This window comes from Haliotis rufescens, unplaced genomic scaffold (assembly GCF_023055435.1).
Source record: "Haliotis rufescens isolate VD_foot unplaced genomic scaffold, xgHalRufe1.0.p SCAF_70, whole genome shotgun sequence".
Lineage (NCBI taxonomy): Eukaryota > Metazoa > Mollusca > Gastropoda > Lepetellida > Haliotidae > Haliotis > Haliotis rufescens.
This window is the reverse complement of record NW_025964362.1, coordinates 1,817,284-1,838,492: the sequence shown is the minus strand read 5'-3', so window position 1 is coordinate 1,838,492 and position 21,209 is coordinate 1,817,284. Positions and strand designations below refer to the sequence as shown.

The 21,209-nt window shown below is 41.1% G+C and overlaps 1 protein-coding gene across 3 annotated transcripts in view; it reads right to left on the bottom strand.

Annotated features, from left to right (window-relative positions):
- Positions 1–21,209, bottom strand: part of LOC124135330 (phospholipid-transporting ATPase ABCA3-like) — a 56,286-nt gene that overhangs the window by 11,157 nt on the left and 23,920 nt on the right. For 2 of the 3 annotated variants that reach the window (XM_046500619.2, XM_046500611.2), the window contains exons 3-15: positions 20,369–20,599; positions 19,428–19,684; positions 18,161–18,398; positions 16,525–16,698; positions 14,614–14,795; positions 12,811–12,828; positions 8,413–8,541; positions 7,529–7,658; positions 6,655–6,809; positions 6,139–6,294; positions 4,086–4,296; positions 2,469–2,718; positions 890–1,083 (exon numbers count right to left, since the gene is read on the bottom strand). In XM_046500619.2, the coding sequence (XP_046356575.1) occupies positions 890–1,083; positions 2,469–2,718; positions 4,086–4,296; positions 6,139–6,294; positions 6,655–6,809; positions 7,529–7,658; positions 8,413–8,541; positions 12,811–12,828; positions 14,614–14,795; positions 16,525–16,698; positions 18,161–18,398; positions 19,428–19,684; positions 20,369–20,599 (2,325 nt within the window). The remainder of the gene's footprint in view (positions 1–889; positions 1,084–2,468; positions 2,719–4,085; positions 4,297–6,138; positions 6,295–6,654; positions 6,810–7,528; positions 7,659–8,412; positions 8,542–12,810; positions 12,829–14,613; positions 14,796–16,524; positions 16,699–18,160; positions 18,399–19,427; positions 19,685–20,368; positions 20,600–21,209) is intronic. The other variant, XM_046500628.2, reaches the window with a different exon arrangement.

Below are 21,209 nucleotides of genomic sequence, written 5' to 3'. Positions count from 1 at the left end.
AATAAAAATGGATTGCTTTAGTAAACACGTTCATTGTGAATGTGATTAATATGAACTAACTTTTTTGGATTAGACAGGGTCCTAAGGTCATTTGAGATAAAGGAAAACACTTTTCATATTTTGATCTAAGAAGTCGTATGAAGTTGTACAATATGAAATTAAAAACATCAATTAAGAGTCCCCACATGTACACTCACAAATTCAAGATTCGATATATATTATAGAGACATGACCTACTATAACACATGGCAAGGATAACAAAAGATTCACAAGGGTTCATGATTATAACTAAAATATTCTGTTTTTTTCCGTCTACATTTGATAAAGAACACATAAGAAACTCTTGAAATTTAATTATATTATTTATATTATAAGTTAAATTAAAGAATATTAACAACGCATCAATTCTAACATCAAATCCATTACGTAATAATACATGTCAATTTTGAAAATCAGAACGGAAGTATTTTGCAAAAATGCCTTGAATACATATTCACTTACCATAACAATAACACAATATAGAACATACCACCAATACAATTAAAGTAAATTAATACTACAGTGTGAGCGAGTAGTGTTTAACGTCGCTTTGAACATTATTCCAATTATATCATAAGGTGTGTCAGCTTGATGTGGGGAGGAAAATTATAATCTAAAAGTGATGAAGGTCTCAGATGTTTACCAGACTGGTGAAACCCACGAGCCCTTGTATGGTACTGACAGACCTAGAAACATCATCGGGGCGAACCGGGATTCGAACCCACGATCATAGTTTTTTTTGCCTGCCCAAGGGACATAACTCTGCACAGCCAATTGCGGCGCCTGAGACGACTGGATCCTCTGTGCCCCCTTTGATACGAGAGCATACAACAAAGACATAGGCTCTTACATAAGAAGTTGTCATCTTTGACTGATTTGGTCACACTTTCGTACGACGGGCTCTTGGCCATTCCGTTTTGACTGGGGACCTTGAGGCTACCATTGATCTCCTTCTCGTTGTCCATCAGAGGGTTGACATAGGACATCGTTCCAGACGGTCTGGTGGCAACGTCGTCCCCGGTGTCCACCTGGCTCTCGCCGACCCTGAAGTACAACGCTTCATATTACGAATACCGTTACAGAGAATAATCGTTACAATTAACCCAGCGTGCGACACCTTGTAACAATGTAATGTTTGTGGCACGCAATTTCTTGTATTTTTAACAGTCAGAAGCATTGTCATTTCTTTCAAGAATTTTCGGGGACAATATAGTTCTTTCGTTAAAATTCCAGATCCATTAACGCCCCTCTCTGAATATCATTTGGTCGGTTCTTTAGACGACTGAGTCACCCGTACCCCCTCAACAGGATTATGTATAAAATAACATCAGCGGGTGTCTAAATAATGTGAATGACAACCGTGAAGATCCGGGTTAGAATTGATCTTCAACAACCAAGCTTGCCGAAAGAGGCGACTGACTGGATCGGGTGGTCATTATCACTGACTTGATTGGTGCTTGTTTGTTATCGTGTCCAAGTTGCGTAGATCGATGCTCATGACGTCAATCACTGGATTATTTGGTTCAGACTCGATTATCTATTGACCGCCGAATATTGCAGAGTGCGGTGTGAAACAAACAAACAAACAAACAAAGCACCTAAAACGAACCACAGTCCGAACTCATGCAAATCTTCGCTTGTCCACTCGTGTTGCATTTTGCAATTATCTGCCGCAGAATTCGCCAAATACACTCAGAGCTCCAGATAAGCTTTTGGTTTGTGGGTATTTTACCCATGCATTTTAAAATCATTGGGTATCAGTAATTCTATCTGCGTATTCAAATTTCTGTTACCCACTAGTTTTTACACATGTGGGTATTTAAGTTAAATATTAAAAAACACTATTCATCTAGTCCAATGCTAACTGGTGTCGTGTGGGTTTGAGAGCTTTATAGGACTCAAAAATACCACGATACTTCCACAAGATAGTGTGATGGCAAATGATCATGATGTAACTGTCATCGTATCTGTAATGTTCGTTGCGTATTTGATACGCTTGGATTATATTTTACTGCGTATTTCTGAATTTCTGATGCGTATTTCACGCAGATACGCTGCTTATCTGGAGCTCTGACACTGCAGAATTTTAACATGTTAGCCGAAAGCTGGTTTTAAACGTGTAAACGGATAGTTATTAATTTTTGTATTGATATGAATTATAATTATCAAAATATTATTGCAGCATTTACAAAAAATGATTGCAGAAATTTTATATTTGGGCCGCGATGAATCGTGATGTGACTGACTGACTGACGTGAATCTGGTATTCCGGATATAAGATGACGTTAGTTGTCAAGTATTAAACCAGGGCCCACTTGCACAAAGCGATCTTAGCGCTAAGATGATCGTAACTCCCATGTTTTAACATAGGCTTACGATAGTCGTAGCGCTAAGATCGCTTTGTGCAAGTGGGCCCAGGATTTACTCACTTCAGAAACACTTCCTCCATGGTGGTGGCGGTAGTTCCAAAGCTACATATACCGAGTTCCTTCCCCTTGTTTTCAATCTCCGTGAAGAGAGCAGCAAAGTTGGCTGACTGGTCATCAGGCAGCAGGTAGGAGAGTTCAGCATTGATCTCACTCTCCATGACTGCTGTAGGGACGTGTTGCTGGACAACTTTCGTCACTGATGCCACCTGACAGGTGGGTTCCTTCACCATCACCAGGTGGTAGCCAGCTCCTGATAGGAAATACGTTTGCTTACGTTATTATGAAGCTACACTTAACTTAACAAACAACATCTCAGAACAACTAAAAATCGATAAACAGACATCTCTCTTTTGTTAACTAATACTAATACAAACAAATGAAGGATTCGCAATCTCATTAAAAGCATTAACATTAAGAAACTAGCACAACACAAATATATATGAGGACATCCCCGTAACAGGTCACGTCAATAATATGAGGACATCCCCGTAACAGGTCACGTCAATATATGAGGACATCCCCGTGACAGGTCACGTCAATATATGAGGACATCCCCGTGACAGGTCACGTCAATATATGAGGACATCCCCGTAACAGGTCACGTCAATATATGAGGACATCCCCGTAACAGGTCACGTCAATATATGAGGACATCCCCGTGACAGGTCACGTCAATATATGAGGACATCCCCGTAACAGGTCACGTCAATATATGAGGACATCCCCGTAACAGGTCACGTCAATATATGAGGACATCCCCGTAACAGGTCACGTTTGAAGGACCTTCCCCACATTTGACCGACCAATGACATGGCTTACATTAAATCGATATTATCAGAAAGCAGAATTTAGGGCACAAGTTACAAAATGACGACTTCCATTCCAGATTAGCTTTGAAAAATATTTATAGTTCTCTATTAATTTTTTTTAAAACTGAACAAAAGAAAATCCCGGAATTTCAAAAATATGGCCGAGATTGTATGGCTGTACTTTCTACGGACTAAGGAAAGTCTCTTCTGTTTCAAATGCTTATCCAATTAAAGTGAGAGATGGACAATTATTTTGACGGAAGCAGTCGTAACTGTCGTTCTGAACCTTTTCGAGGTTATATTAGAAAAGACATTCGGACTTTCACTTTCCGGATCTCGTAAGTGACGCTGTGAACCCGTGAAGAACCGGGGAAGAATAGGTATTCAGCAACCCATGCTTGCCGTAAAAGGTGACTATGCTTGTCGTAAGAGGCGACAAACGGGATCAGGCTCGCTGACTTGGTTGATGCATGTCATCGTATCCCAATTGCGTGGATCGATGCCCAAGATGTCAATCACTGGGTTGTCTTGTCAAGACTCGATTATTTACAAACCGCCGTCATATAGCTGGAATATTGCCGAGTGCGGCGTTAAACAACAAACAAACAAACAAAGTGACGCTCTGTTTGGTCGTGCTGACGTGACCTGTAATGGGATGTCCTCAGATCTGTGTGGTAGAGTGCACCAAAACCTAATTTTAGATAATCCCACGAGATCGAAGGATTTAACATATATATAATAGCACTGGTGCATGCTAATGTTTGCTCAATACAATGCGAACACAATCGATAAAGGTAACAATAAATACCATAGAGTTTCTTCAGGAAGTACGATGTCCCGCAGCACTTGACCACCCCCTCTGCCATGATGGCGATGCGGTCACCCAGAAGGTCAGCTTCATCCATGAAGTGAGTGGTCAGCAGCATGGTCCGGCCCTGTCTGTTCCTCTGAAGGATGTCCCATGTCTGTCTCCTGGCTGCAGGATCCATACCGGAAGTCGGCTCATCCAGGATGACGATCTGAACACGGAATGCATGCATACATAGAAGTTGATAGAACATGTGCATAGTGACCCTGTGTCGTCTCAGTTAACCAATACTACTAACACATTGAATTGCGGCCAGAAAAGAAATATCAACCGAGTAACAGCGTTCAATGGGAACGACTCGGTTACACAATTTTAAGTGAGTGCGTGAGTGAGTTTCAATTTAACATCACATCGGCAATATTTCAGCCATATCGTGACGAGAGAAAGTACTACATTCAAAATATATATATTTAGACGGTATAAAGGTCTGTCGTCGAAGGACCGTAACATAACTAGACTTATCCCACTTTTTATTTAAAGCGTGTATAGAACCATAAAAAAGTATCATCATTCATAACAAGATGTGATAAAAACGAGCTATAGATCGCCAGCCATTGAATGTAGATCACCATACTAGGGACCATGGAGACTTACAGTACCTTTGCTACCTGCATGAACATCAGCATGATTTACAATAACGAACTTTGGGTATTAAGTTGACAAAATCATAGTGGTATACATGATACCGTTGACATTGATATATCTACAGTGGTAAAGTTATCATCTTTTCATAATTAATCCTTTCAAAGTAATAGTTTCAATGTTGTAATTAGATCTGCACATGAAGACATGCAGATATTTTAGAAAAAAATTGAAACCCACAACCTTGTGAGTGAATAGGTCGGATAGAGCTAGACTGGTTCCCTGCCCTTCGCCTCCTAGCGGCTGCAGGCGTAAGCGCAAGCACTCCAGGGCAGGTAAACCAGTCTAGGACAGGACGTGGCTCCCTGTTAGGATTGTTGCCGAAGAACTTAAACATGTTTAGTGTAATAATTTACTGTAGGGAATATTTAAAAACATATTTTCATAATTATTGTATTTCGTATGTTCGCGTATCATTATGCACGTGAGATAAAGCTAAAGTTTATTTTAAAAGTTACTTCTTTCCAAAGATTACTCATTCCCATTAACCATGCCCCCCATGTAACTTTCTCAAACTTGTGACAAATAATTGCCAGCCCTTTAACCAATCAGAAGCTAGTATTTTAATGTAAGCTGAGATAAAGCTCGTTGTAAGTCTTGGTGGTATTTGTTTTATGCATGTGAAGCTGATTAGCTTATTTCAATATATATTATAGATCTAACCCAAATATGACTTATTGCCTAAATACATGTGCTTTACTTAAACATGTTTAAATTCTTAACATGTTCAGATTATGGGGATGTTGTGTTTAGGTGTTGTTTAGACGACATCTCATTTCCTGTGTTTAGACCCTAAACGTGCGTACACCAAATGAGTATTCCGTTTTTAATTTAAATACGTTCCCAAACATGTTTAGATCTAGATCTAAACATGCCTTGTATGTGTTTACATTCTAAACACATTTTTGACAGTTTTATCAGGGTTGCGGTGCAAGTAACTTCAGTGTCACCAATACACAAACTTAAATTCGTCCATATGTTTGAACACGTGGGGATTCTGGGAAAAAAACCATAGGTCCAGCAATCTATGCTCGTCGTAAGAGGTGAACAAAGTGATCGGAAGCTAAGCCTCGCAGACTTAGTTGAATACACGTCATCGTATTACAACAGTGCGGATCGATGCTCATGGTGTCAATCATTGGGTTGTGTGGTCCAGACTCGATTATTTACAGATCGTCGTAATTTAGCCGGAATATTTGTTAGTGTGACGTTATACAAAATACTGAACCCCTTTGAACCGGGATAATATATTCAGTATTCTTCACAATGAAAGATCGTTTGGTTGGGCACTGTTAAATATTGCAGATTGGTATAATTACACGTACGCCGGGTTAATATGAATATGTCCCACCTTGGACCCCCCGATGAGGGCTATCCCCACCGACAGTTTTCTCTTCTGGCCCCCGGACAGATGCTGGGACTGGGTGTGTCGCTTCAAGTCCAAACCGACTTCGTGGATAATTCGGTCAACTTCTGTTTTGGCTTCGTGCTTCTTACATCCTTTCAACTGCAAATGGATGGAGTGATGATAAATTGGTTTACAAGAAATGCCAAGGTATGCATGGCATCATTATATGACAAACACTTCAGTCCAGAACAGAGAGTCATAACAAAGCGTTTATTTACATAGTTGAGGATGTGATGTGAGTGAGCAATATAAGCCTATGTTTGGCTGGACGCACTCCATACACCTTTTGTCTTATATGCATCAATTTTATATTGTACATGTTGTGCATGTGATACTTTTATAAACATTTTACTACTAACATTACTACTATAACATTCAGTCTGGAGGCTGACATTGGACCCCCGACCCTCACCCCTCTCCCCTCTCCCCAACTCTGTAGGATGGTCCAGTCATACGTACATCGGCGAAGAACTCCATGTGTTCCACCACGGTGAGACTGTCAAACAGGATGTTGTGCTGGGGACACAGTCCGAGACTCTGTCGGACACCCTGTATGTCTGTTCGAATGTCGTGGCCATTGACGAGTGCGGTTCCTCCAGATGGGGGAATAAATCCTTGGGGAAAGAACAAAACGATTTTGTTAAATGGTCTTGACGAAGTGAACACTGGTTGTAACGAAATCTAGGGACCCCTTGCATGGAAAATAAATATAATCGATGCCCTGAAACAGTGTTGCTGTTGTGGGTTGATGCAGATACATCCTCCATCTACATCATAGACTCCCTACAGTCTGTATTCGCTACTGTGTATCGATATACTAGATTGTTGAGCCTGCTATTTTCATTTTTTACGGAACTTATTGGTGTGGCCCTCTGAGGCCCTCTGAGATACATCCTCCATCTACATCCTCCATCACTGCATCATTGCTGTAACATCAGCTACTTTAGTGTGTGTGGCCCTCTGAGGGTGACTGCCATATGTTTTTAACCGCGTCAGGGCAGAATCAAAACCGATGTTTAGTACATGAGACATCAGAGAGTATACGGAGAATGCACCCGTGAAGATCCGGGGTAGAATAGGTCTTAAGCAACCCATGCTTGCCGTAAAAGGCGACTATGCTTGTCGTAAAAGGCGACCAACGGGATCGGGTGGTCAGGCTCGTTGACTTGGTTGATGCATGTCATCGTATCCCAATTGCGTGGATCGATGCTCATGATGTCAATCACTGGATTGTCTGGTCCAGACTCGATTAATTACAGACCGCCGTCATATAGCTGGAATATTACTGAGAGCGGCGTTAAACGACAAACAAACAAACGAAGAATCGACTAACCGGTAAGGACAGACATGGTTGTAGTTTTTCCAGCACCGTTATGACCCAGGAGGACAGAGATCTGACCCTCGTACATGTTGAGATTCATTCCATTGACAGCTACCTTCTTCTTAGACCCGGAGCCGAAAACCTTTTAGCACATCATATCAATATTTACATATCATGCTTCATTTCCCATTTCTAATTGCGAAATGACAAAATAAATATCTTGACTGCGGACATGAGTTCCAGTTTGATGCGGACGTAAAATACTACTGATTTGAAAATTTGGTGAGGTGAAATGGGGTTTAACGTCGCGCTCCTGATATTTCACTTATATAGCGACGTGCATGCACGTGTGTGTGACTGCTTGTACCAGTCCGTCCAAATGCCGGTTTAATAGTGCTGGCCCACCATGCCGCAGATCCGTGTAGGTCCGGGGAAGAATAGGTCTTCAGCAACCCGTGCTTGCTGTAAAAGGCGACTAACGAGATCGGGTGGTCAGGCTCGCTGACCTGGTTGATGCAATCCCAATTGCGTGGATCAATGCTCAAGATGTCAATAACTGGATTGTCTGGTCCAGACTCGATTATTTACAGACCGCCGTCATATAACTGGAATATTGCTGAGTGCGGCGTTAAACAACAAACAAACAAAGAAACAAACAAACCATGCCGCAGTTTAACACGGATACCCCACTCACACACAGTATACTGACTCCAACAATGCAACTTCCGTTGTTCAGCATTTACAATAGTCGTAACAATACAGACCATTTGAGGTTATTACTAAACTGTTGAGTGAGTGAGTTGCCTTTAACGTAGCTTTTAGCAGTATTTCAGTTATTTTACGGCGTGTCAGCTAACTAAGACACAGGTCAGCTGTTCCAGTTCTGAGCGACTCACCTTACTTAGATTCTTAATGCATACACCTGGATTGAGACCATTCGGTTCCTTCTCAAAATGTCTCTCGTCGGAGTGCTTGACATCACTTGCATCAACTTTGACTTTCTCAGCGCCACACCAATAAGTTCCCTAGAGAATGAAAATGGCAGGTTAAACAATCTATTATTACGGATACACAGTAGCGAATACAGACTGTAGGCAGTCTATTTAAAAATTGAAATAGCTAAAGAATCCTTGATAAATATTTCTTGAAGAAACGTTTCTTACATTTTGGACACAATGGTTTAATCGTATTTGTTGATTAATTTGTTTCTTTTATTGTCTTAAGTCAGACACGAACCCTCGTTACTCCGGAACCTCCCTATCTGAACGGTTACTGAAAACCTTAACGTGTTTTCACATAACGTAAAAGATATCATAAATCGTCATTCCTGACGATTTCACTGATAAAGGTGACGTCCGGATAAACGAGGTTGTACGGTAATACACTTTATAGTCTCAACATACAGACTGTTCTAGTCTATAGGTCCAATCGTCTAGCCTTAACATCAATAAACAATATTGATTTATGAAGACTAATCGGTGCTTGTTGCAGAATAACACCAAAATCAATACGCTTTTGTACTGATTCGAACTCGGGTTTTTGGTTTGACGAGCGAGCACATTATCAAGGCTACCCCCCCCCCCCCCCCCCCCCCCCAATTATGAATTATGAATATAGTTATTGTTTAAGTTTCGAGTAGAAGCAGTTGTGACCTTTTGCACCAATCTTTGCAGAGATCAAATAATGATTGAAGACAGAATTGAAACCTATGCATAATATAACCCGCAAACATGTCAATGAATACTGTTATTCAGGGCTATCAAAATCAGCGCTTACAACCTAAACATTCAACAACAGACAATACACAACACACAGAATAAACACGCAAACATGTCAGTGGAAATTATTCGCAGAAATTGTTATCCTTATAGTGCCTCATAAGGCACCTTGGGTTGTATACTCCCCAGGGAGTTGAGAATGAAATTCGGGTGCAAACTAAGCCATAAACCGGGCTTATAATGTGTGCCTTAGGGTGTGGACTTGGCACATTATATGTATCATTATTATTTACAATACAGAGCGGCTGTAAGCTCCAGGGGCAATCGACGACAGACAAATTTGTAGTAGAGTAAATGCTTGAGTGAGTGAGTATGGTTTTACGCCGCCTTTAAAAATATTCCAGCAATATCTTGGCGGTGATCAGTTTAAACACTCGCTCGTAAAATCTCTACGCCATGTCACGATATCTCGAGATTCTTCTAAGATTTGTCAATGTTAAAAACAATTCACTGTCGGTTTCCCAGCTTTGAACAGCATTCTAGTTATATCACGGCGTGTCAGCTTTGTGTGGCAGGAAAGCTCAAAGTGATGAAGGCCTCAGACGTTTACCACATTCGTGAAACCCCCGAGCACGGGTATGGTGCTGACAAACCGAGAAACATAACCGTGGTGAAATAGGATTTAAACCCACGATCATATATTTCTGCTACGCCCAAGGCCAAGGGACATAACACTGCACAGCGAATTGCGGCGCCTTAACATCACTGGGTGATTGGATGAGTTGGTTCAACTTAAATTTTAACAGTATTGCAGTTATATCACGTCGTGTCAGCTTGGCGTGGGAAGAAAGTGAGGCAGGTTTAAATGGACGTTTACCACTTTCGTGAAACCCACGATCACAGGAATGCTGTGACAAACCTAAAAACATAATAAAGGCGAACCGGCATTCGAACCAGCGACCAATGGGTTTTTGCACGCCTAAGGGACGTAACTCTGTACAGCGAATTCCGGCGCCTCAAACGATCAAGAAAAGTGCGATACAATAACATACGACTGAAATTCAAAAATGCCAACTTCATTTCAGTGAAGAAGTGATGATAATGAGCAAGGAGAAGGATGATACAAACTCACTTTGGCTATGGGTAATATACAGAATAACATTCGAACAACTCTGTAATAATAATTATCACTCAGTTGACAGAACATACATACCGTATTCGACGTAATAAGCACCCAGGACGCCCTCAAAAATTAGAAATATGGAATATTATTTTGGTGAAAAAAACAGAGTTGAAAGATGGTAAATTTCGTGGTTTATGCTGACAGCCTGAAATGTTTATATACGACAGATATATTTTTCCAGGATTTAACTGCCCATAATTATGGGTGAATATAACACACGAGTGCGTATTATACGCGAATTTGTTTTGTAAGTCTTGTGTACATTAATCAATCGGAAGGGGTGCTAATCAGGATTGTTTACTAGCCAATATATAACAAATATCGCCGTGAGCGCTTATTAGAGCGGGGCGCTAATTATGGCGAATACGGTAGTTCCCCATAGCTCGAATGTTATTCTCTGAAACTACATACGACTTGAAGCACAACCAGAGAGATATAGCTATAGGTTTGCAGGGAAGCCATAGAGCTATGATTCATTCACGGAAAGCGTCCCGTTGTGTTATAAAGAACTAATTTTCATATTGACTAATACAGTAACAACATGTCTGTTTTAATATAACTTAATAGACATTTCAAAGAATTATCTTCAGAGGTGGAAATGTTAGTTCAATGTGTAAAAAACAACAAATTTTGGTGCGGTTTTAGATTTGGTGGGGGGATATTAGTTTGATATTCATGACATCAAGACTTGTAGGTTCAAAAGATTCCTTAACTACTATCTTCGTTCGTTTGTTTTTTAACGCAGCATTGAAAATTATTCCAGCCGTCTGTTAATATTGTCCTGACCAGACAATCCTGTAACTGACATCATCAGCATCGATGTACGCAATTGGGATACGATGACATGCATCACATCTAGAGCCTTGAGTCCATGACACTCATTATGTCTGACGACTTCGGTCGAGAGACACCATAAAGTCTGCCGACAGACCTGTCTCACACACAGGCATAAATCTTAAAACTTTCCTGCCATCTTGGTTGTTGCCAAGGAAACGCTACCAACGTCACCTTTCCAAACCAACATGGCGAAAGAAAATATTTCTGAATGTGTTGGGGAAGAAGACCTGTTTTTGCAGCTTTAATTTTAGTATTGTCATTCAGACAAAAATTCTCGCGACGTAAAAAATCATTTAGAATAATTTACATGTAGACAAGTTATGAAATGCTGACAAACGGTTGACATAGTTTATAACTCCTGGGCACCGAGATGTCGGCCTTGACTAGAGCCGGTCTTTATTCCTCGCCGACAGTTGATACGAGGTGAAATTAAAGTCATAAAGGGCGACACACGGGGCAGATGGAAGCTGAGCAATAGAACTACCTCGTGTGTCATGGCGTGGGACATATGATTGTAATACGAGTTGGTTAACTATGTTTCTGTTTGTTGTGTAACGCCGCACTCAGCAATATTCCAGCTTTTTGACAGCGGTCTGTAAATAATCAAGTGTGGACCAGACAATCCAGTGACTGACAACATGATCATCGATCCACGCAATTGGGATCGATGACATGCATCAACCAAGTCAGCGAGCCTGACCACGCGGTCCAGTTAGTCGCCTCTTACGACAAGCATAGTCACCTTTTACGGCAAGCATGGGTTGCTGAAGACCTGAAGCAACGGGCACAGTCACTAGATGTGGGTATCTATGTTCCTAATGTACCTATCAGTCCTAGTTGTGCTATAAAATTTGTTTTTGTTTTGTTTGTTTTTTAACGCTGAACTCAGCAATTTCCAGCTATATGACCGTGAGTGAATAATCAAGTCTGGACCAGACAATCCAGTGAGTGACATCATGAGTACGATCCACACAATTGAGATATGACATTCATCAACCAAGTCAGCGAGCCTGACCACGCAGTCCCGTTAGTCGCCTCTTACGAAAAGCATAGTCGCCTTTTAAGGCAAGCATGGGTTGCTGAAGACCAATTCTACCCCGGATCTTGTGAACAACAGAAGATGTCATTTTCATCAAATATTTCATCAATGCGTTGATATATCGTTACCTCGATAGAGGCCACGTTGTGAACAATAAAACCAGTTGCAAGAACTCGCCAATCAGCACGAAGCAATGCTTGGAGAAACTTACATATAATAACTACATCCATATCCATGCAGCTGGGAGTAATATTAGTAATCACTATATAATTCAACGGGAAATTACAAATATGAACTTTGATACACATATTATTTCTTTACCTGTTATTCACTCACTAATATATTATTGCATGTAGACTTGCTGCGGTGTCTTGAGACTTATATGAGTCAGTAAAATATGTTAACTTTAAGTGTGTAATCAAATATTTTGAAGAACTATTGTTATTTACAACTATTTCTAAACACACACAGACAAGAAGAAACCAACACGTTCAAACAAACATAATAACTTTCTTACATTTTGTGATCGCCAAAACTAGAAAAATGCAAAAGCAAAACTATGAATCAAAATGGATCGTTCAAAGTGCTCATGGCATGTGCATTGCATGACAGTGCGAAACGTGAATGAAATGAGCATGTGACAAAACAGTGATTTGACACTAGTGATATATAACTATACGTAGCATGCCACGTGAGTTGTGATAAATAACGATTCATTGACCTCTGTGAGTTAAAGTAGGTCAATGGACCAAACGTTCCTTGACACAGTGATAAATCCTATGTCGGGTGAGAGGAGAAGGGCCTTATCAGTGTGACCTTATGTCTCGATGATTCGTTGTCGTTCACGTGGGGAGGTGCGGTTTGTGTTATGAAAGACGCTAGCAACCCTTGTGTAACACAGAGATAAGGCCACACTTTGCTAGTTTCATGTTTCACGGATCGGTCGAAAAAAAAGAGAGTAAATAGCTATGTCAATCATTTATTTATTTATATGAAAGTCATTCTGCCGTGGAGTTAAAACTGCAGCTTCCTTCTTGAATCGCTGATAGTCATGTAGACATGGAATTTGTATATTACATTTTATATTGGATAAGATGGTCTATATTACAAAACAAAAATAAATATTCTTATGTTTCTTTATTTCTTGGACCGGCTGCTTTTCAGTAGGGGCGAAAACGAAAAATAGACAATGTGTTGCCTAAGTTATCTTGTCAGCTGGCAGACGCATTTATTATCAACTATAAAAGTGCCCATCCTGTGACCAGACGTTTTATGATCTGTTTCATCTGCCACCTTTATATAAAGGACTCAAGGTGATACTGAAGAGATACATAACAAATATTACAAGTGATCAAGCATGTTTGAAACAATGTTTTTGGCGATTTTCAGTGATCCATTCCGAAAACATTCATCACTATTTGCCTTATATGCCAATGGAATAAGTCCCGGAAGATATGTTTTATAAAATGGCATATTATGTTTAGCGGGATTACAGCGTTTCGTTATGACATTCTTTGTACAATGAAACCTCGCTAATGTGGACTGTAGCGTCCCCACTGTATGTTATGTCCATATTAACCCAGTTCCTGATTAAAGAATCGTGTTTTCAGTGTAATTGAGGCCCTGGTCCTTATCGTAATCAGCTGTTAACTCATTATCACTAACAAAATGTCCATATATGAAAAATAAAATTTAAAAACAGCAACTCCAACTAACAGTTTTCGTCCACTAGTCATTATAATGATAAAATATAGCAAAGATTGTCTTATATGGTGGTCTAAACAGACAGCAAAACAACTATATCATGAAACAAATAGGAAACAGTTATTCGATGGTGATGTATTTGATACGGGTATCATAGGCGATATTACATGCGTCATAACAATGACTATCTCACAACAGGTGACGTGCACAGGACGTCTCCGGGTCGCAATCTGACGGAGCACGGTAATGGGCAGAATGAAGAGTGAATTTTCAAGTGTACACTCCTCCCCCCCCCCCCCCCGGCAGTTTATTTGATTGTTACAGCAGCATCATTTGTGTTTCAGCAGTGTTCCGAAGATGAAGCCAACAAGTTTGATTCTTGGGAAATACCCACGTAACCAAAACTTTAACACTTGAAGAATGTATACACGTACTTTCAAACAGTTTCTTAAAAATTCACATGAGATACTGACAGACTGTTGTAACCTGAATAATCCCAAGGGGTTTGCACTGGTGATTACAATATATGGCCAAGCTGACGACACGAACAATCACTCATGCTATCAACCACTGGTTTGTCTGTCCGGCAATACGTGTAATGAGATGGTTCACTTACGGTGAAAGGAAAGTACCACGGTTTGGGTACGCCAAACTCGCCTGGCCGGACATTGTCCACGTACCACGTGATGACCAGATGAATGAGGGTGTCGCCTAGCAACATGAGCATTGCGTCCAGGAGGGAATAGTTGTCATCAACTGTGGCTGGGCTGGTGAAATTGTTCCACTGAGCTCCCGCACCTGAAACAAAATAGGATATACGTGACAAGTGAGGGGGATGTTTTTCTTTTTTTAAATTTTCTACAGGTAAATTCCGATATGTTGATGGCATACTCTCATTTGAGACAATTTGGCGCCTCTAACAAACATGGATGTATGGGGACCTCTTACATCCCAATGTCCAAATATCCGGTTGAAAATAAGTTGAGGAATATCACTGTGGTAACTATAGACTCAGGCAAGCTCTTCACTATTAACAAATTGAAAATAAATTCCATGGCTTTTGATTAGCTAACAAATTGATACGTTTTCGGTTAAATTTCTCAAAACCTAAAGACATTAGGCCAGGCACATCAGCTGACTACCTACTTCGCTTGTAAAGCATTATGTCGTTGAACGGTGTTACTGTTTTGGCACCGTAGCCTTCAGTTTTTGTGTGTAAATATAGTTTTTGTGTGTAAATAATTAAATAAACAGTTTGTGAAGCCAAGCGGATTTGCGCAGTGTGCACAACGGGTTTTACTCTATGCCCAAAACCGCAAGCCATATTGATATCAATTCTTAAAATAACCACTACATTCTGTGATCATACGTGGATAATGATTTTTTTATGGACAAAAAGTATAAATTGCAAACAGTAGATGAAATGTCAGGCTGCTCCTTGCGTTGGGGTGGAAGGTGTTACATGAGTGTAGGTTTCCACTCGTGACATCCCGGAACCAGTCGACTGGCGTCTTGTCGATCTCATTAAAATCAGATCTTAGTTCTCGCCACCGCTAAACAAAGATCTAAAGACATTCAACTACGGGTCACATCAGAACGACCAATCGCGAACTTTGACCGACCAATGAAACGACTAACAAGAAATCGATATTAGTCAATCAGAAAGCAGCTGTCCCGAGTTTCTCGGCACTAGTTTCAAACTGATGACTTCCATTCTAGTCCACGTTTTGAAAAATTGATCCAAATTTTTAAAAGTGAACAAAAGAAAATTCTGGCAGGGGCCACGGAATGTCTCTTCTGTTTGAAATAGTTATCCCATTGAAACGATCTGGTAAGCGATGCTCTGATGGGTCGGATGAAAGGTTGTTCTGACGTGACCCGTCAGATCTTTGTTTAGCGGTTACGAGAACTGATTTGAATGAGATTGGCTTCTTGTAATGTGCGGAATTTGCCCCTCTACCATCCAGCGTAGTGTGGACGGGCATCACACGCGTGTAATGTTTCAACAGTTGATAGTTTCTTCACTGAAGATACCGCGTGGTATTTCTAGAGGACTAAACAATAAATACAGATAAGCTGGTTGAGGTGACACAGTCGTCCGAGGTGCCTCAATTCGCTGTGCAGAGGTATGTATTTCGACGTTGGAAGGGCTCCCAAAGAGGATCCCGAACTTTGACTTTGTCACGAAGCACAATAATATGTCAGTGAGCAGTGGGTCCACGCCAACAAATGTTCTCGAGGGGTGGCATCCAGATATAAAAAAAATGTACACATCCATTGAGATACTGCAGGTTGAGCAGGATAATACTGCGATCACAATCAAGGGCCCACTTGCACAAAGCGAGCTTAGCGCTAAGATGATCGTAACTCCCATTCTTTAACATAGGCTTAGAATAGTCGTAGCATAAAGATCGCTTTGTGCAAGTGGGCTCTGGTAGTTTGATGTCACACAAGAAGTATCAAAACCGCTATAATCTCTCTCTCTATCTCTCTCACACAGATACAAGAATACGAGGCCACGACTCACCAGTCCCTTCGTACAAGGCGATGACGTTCGCCCCGTACGCCATGGCCATATTGAGGAGGATGGAGGCACTCAGCTTCTCAGGCCGAGACATAGTTTCATAGCGAGATTGGAGGAAGAAGTAGGGGAAGTAGGTGAAGAAGAAGAGGATTCCTGCTATGGCTGCACCCACGTTGGCTGAAAACATATTCCGTTGAACTTGTTCAACATGCTTGCATATTCTTTCAAAAGCAATGTGTCAAGTTTGCTTGTTCGTTGTTATTTAACGCCGCATGCAGCAATATCTCAGCAATGGGGCAGCGGCCCCGATATAATTGAGTCTGAAATAGACAAACCAGTTACCGATACAACGAGGAATGTTCCACTACGTCGGGGTACTGGTCGGTAATACCCATGAAGATCCGGGGTAGAATATTGCTGAGTGCGGCGTTACACAACAAACAGAAACATAGTTAACCAACTCGTATTACAATCATATGTCCCACCCAATGACACACGAGGCACTTCTATTGCTCAGCTTCCATCTGCCCCGTGTGTCGCCCTTTATGACTTTAATTTCACCTCGTATCAACTGTCGGCGAGGAATAAAGACCGGCTCTAGTCAAGGCCGACAACTAGGTGCCCAGAAGGAGTTATAAACTTTGGTCAACCGTTTGTCAGTATTTCATAACTTGTCTGCATGTAAATTATTCAAAATGATTTTTTACGTCACGTGAATTTTTGTCTTAATGAGAATACTAAATTAGAGCTGCAAAAACAGGTCTTCTTCTCCAAACACATTCAGAAATATTCTCTTTCGCCATGTTGGTTTGGAAAGGTGACGTTGGCAACAACCAAGGTGGCGGGAAAGTTTTAAGATTTATATCTGTGTGTGAGAGGTCTGTCGGCAGACTTTATGGTGTCTCCCGATCGATGTCGTCAGACATAATGAGTGTCATAGATATGATCGGATGACTTTACTTTTGAAGGGGAGTGTAAACTATAGATATACCGTCAATATTTTTTACGTTAGGTAGTGCATATTAACCGTTATTAATAAATATTTTTAAATACAAAAAGAATATCCCAAATATCCCAAATATGTCAATGTATAATATATCTTGGTTTTCTGTTCATCAATCAAAAAACATTAACCATCAATAAAAATCTGTACCGCCCAGAGAATAAAACCATAAAAAATGTAACCATGTTCCACTTTGAATATGAATGATGAAAAAAAATGTCTCATTCCCTCTGACCAAGAGTGTGTTGTATGATAAAAAATATTTCAACAAAATCATCTGTAATTATGATTTATCTTCAGACCTTACATTTCAAATCGTCCTTTGTTAGTTTTCGTGTTGTTTAAGGCCGCACTCAGCAATATTTCAGCTATATATGACGGCGGCCTGTAAATAAATAGTCTGGACCAGACAATCCAGTGATTGACATCATGAGCATCGAGATACGCATTTGGGATACGATAACATGCGTCAACCAAGTCAGCGAGCCTAACCACCCGAACCCGTTAGTCGCCTCTTACGACAAGCCTAGTCGCCTTTTACGGCAAGCATGGGTTGTTGAATGTCAGTTCTAACCAGGATGTTCGGGGATATCAAATCGTCCTAGTTTGAACATGAGAGTTATGCCCGCTTCTCACCTTTCTTCGCGAACACGCTGATCATGAAGCAGAATGAGACGACCGACATGCCGTAGCAGAGGAGAAACACGAAGAGCAGAGAGGGGTCACTTTGGGCTAACACCGGACCATTCGCACTGATGCTAACGCCACACAGCAACGTGTACACCGCCATCACCAACACGATGTAGATGAAGACCGTCAGAAACCAAGACATCCAATGTGCAGCAGCGCTCAAGCCCATCAACTTCATGGACTCCTGATGACAAAAGAAAGGAGTGTTTGCTTCTGAGAACCATAGGATGGCGGCCTCTAAATAATCGAATCTGGACCAGACAAACAAGTGATTAATATTTCGAGCATTGTACCATGAAATAGGGGTAGGACGACTTGCAATCAATGAAGTCACCGAGACCTAATCAAGGGTACATATACGGTTAGAGACTGAGTGAGTGGGTAGGCTTTTATGACGCTTTTAGCATGAGTGAATGAGCGTTGTTTCACGCTAGTACAGTTAGCCACATCCGGTGTCAAACAACATTCATTCAGTGATGACGTCAAAATCATTACTCTTCGCGATATTTTAATTTCTCACCATGATAATGGTCAACTCTATCGATACATCTCCGACATATACGCCAACACGTCATGACGTCATCAACAGGCCGTGAGCGATAGGAGTCCGCAACATTCCAGCAATACAGATGAGGCCAGTAAATAATTAAGCCTAGATTACGTAATTAGTAATTGACGCTGTGAGTAACGATAATAGAAGTCGGCGAACGATAGCATCGAGTCACCCAGTACACACTGAAAACCACCGGGACCCAATGTCTCTTACTACAAGTGTAGCATGTCTGCGGTGCAGGGCCCCGTTCCACAAAGTGATCTTAGCGCTACGTTGATCGTGACTCCCATTCTTTAACACTGACTTACGACAATCGTAGCGCTAAGATCGCTTTGTGGAACGGGGCCAAAATTCCTGGGCTCCGTTCCATAAATCGATCTTTGCGCTAATACGACCTAGGCCATGTCATCCGACCCTAATGATCTTTGGAAGCGTGTTTTTGTGTGATGTCACTTACAAATACAGTAAACTACGGTTATAACTAACACGCTTATAACGAACTGGCGGATATAACGAACTGGTTTTGAGGTCCCTGCCATTTGCTGTATATATGCTGTATATATGCTTATAACAAATTACGGTTATAACGAACTAGAATTTGTGGTCCCTTTGAGTTCGCTATAACCGTAGTTTACTGTAATCTGAAAGCAAAATACCTACCTTCAGTTTTTTCTCTTTTTCGTAGACAATGCCTTTGGTTGTTTGAATTGTGCAGAGGATGAAGCTCAGCAAGAGGAATATCGGTAGCTGGGTCTGCAAGACTTGAATCATGGGGTCCACGATGTATGGCGGGTAGGGCATGCGCATTAGGCGAATGTCAAGGCCATCTATAGTGCTGGAGGCGCTTGAGTTATGGGTTTTGATGATGGCTTCATTCACGACACGCTGTACCCACAGAAAGCCGGACCCTTTATAATCTGTGAACATACATGTAAACTATATCTGTAATTCCTGAGTCAAACAGCCCCTTAATTTGAAAAAGGCCCACATTTTCAAATACAATGGGTCATTTTAACATTGTGCTGTTTGGGCAAGTTTGGGTGTACCACTGGAATATTTGAAATTTTCACATGTCAGAAAGTTCCTGGAGTGAACCCTGAGCCATCGAGTATTAACTCACATAAAATCATTCACTATGGGTATTGGCAATTTTCTTTGATTTTTCAATACATATTTACTCACTTAATTTTTTTTCTGTTTGACGTTTTCAAAACACAATTCTGCTTAAAACACGATTTCAGGTGACGTCTTACTTGCATCTCTCAATGTGACGCAAAGTAGTGCCATTCAGCAAGTTTATTGTTAAATAAACTTGAACTTCTAAGATTTCCAACGGGGCAAGTGTATAACACGTACCGTAGCCTAATGCTCTGACTGCATGCCAAGCGGACCCTGTTTCTAGACTTGGTCCCCTGTACCCATTCTATAGCCGACTAAAATCTGTGACGTGGCTGATTGCCAACCATCGACGGCAACGTACACAGGGGGCGTGGGACGTCGATCATCACTTGCAATCACTGGATAGTCTGAACAAGACTCGATCGTTTCCAGGACGCCGTAATATTGCTGGAACTATACCAAACAAACAGAGCAGTACTAACCTGGAGTTGTGGGACTTCGGGGAGAGTTTGTCTGGAAGAATGGGAAGGTTTGTCGTGTCCGCCATCTGTCGTCCTCCGACAGAATCCGGGGCCTAACGGCATACGTCAACTTTTGCGGTAGAGACGTGTCGTCAGCAGCAACGTTGAACTGCACTGCGCATGTCAGGTTTTGGGAGTTGAAGGAGAAAAAGTTCAACATGGCTTCCTCGGTTGAGAATCCCATCATTTCCACTGAAAAAAAAACAAACATCATCGTCATCATCAAACATAACCACTTCCACATCATTAATCAGTACCTGTTCTTTGGGGAATTTCAGGAACATGAGATCAGTTAAAATCGTTTAAGCTGATCAGTGAAGATCCGGGGTATAATAGGTCTTCAGCAACCAATGCTTGCCGTAAATCAGGAATATGAGATCAGTTAAAATCGTTTAAGCTGATCAGTGAAGATCCGGGGTAAAATAGGTCTTCAGCAACCCATACTTGCCGTAAAATGCGACAATGCTTGTTGTCAGAGACGACTAACAATTTCAATTTCTTTATTAACTCAAACCACCTGCCGGTGGTATATGAGCAACAAACATATATACATATATAGAGGTTATCACGCGAGTGTGTTTGGGGATGGTAAATATCCTGCTTTAGGAATAAACATTGTATTTAGCGAGCCTAGGCGAGCTAAATACATAGTGTTAATTCCTAATACAGGATATTTACCATCCCAAAACACACAAGCGTGTTACCTCTTTATCATATAATGTCATTCTTTAATTCTGTGCTTCAAAATCGCTTTCCCTCTCTCACAAACATTACCGAAACATTGCGAGTTTTCCTGGAATGC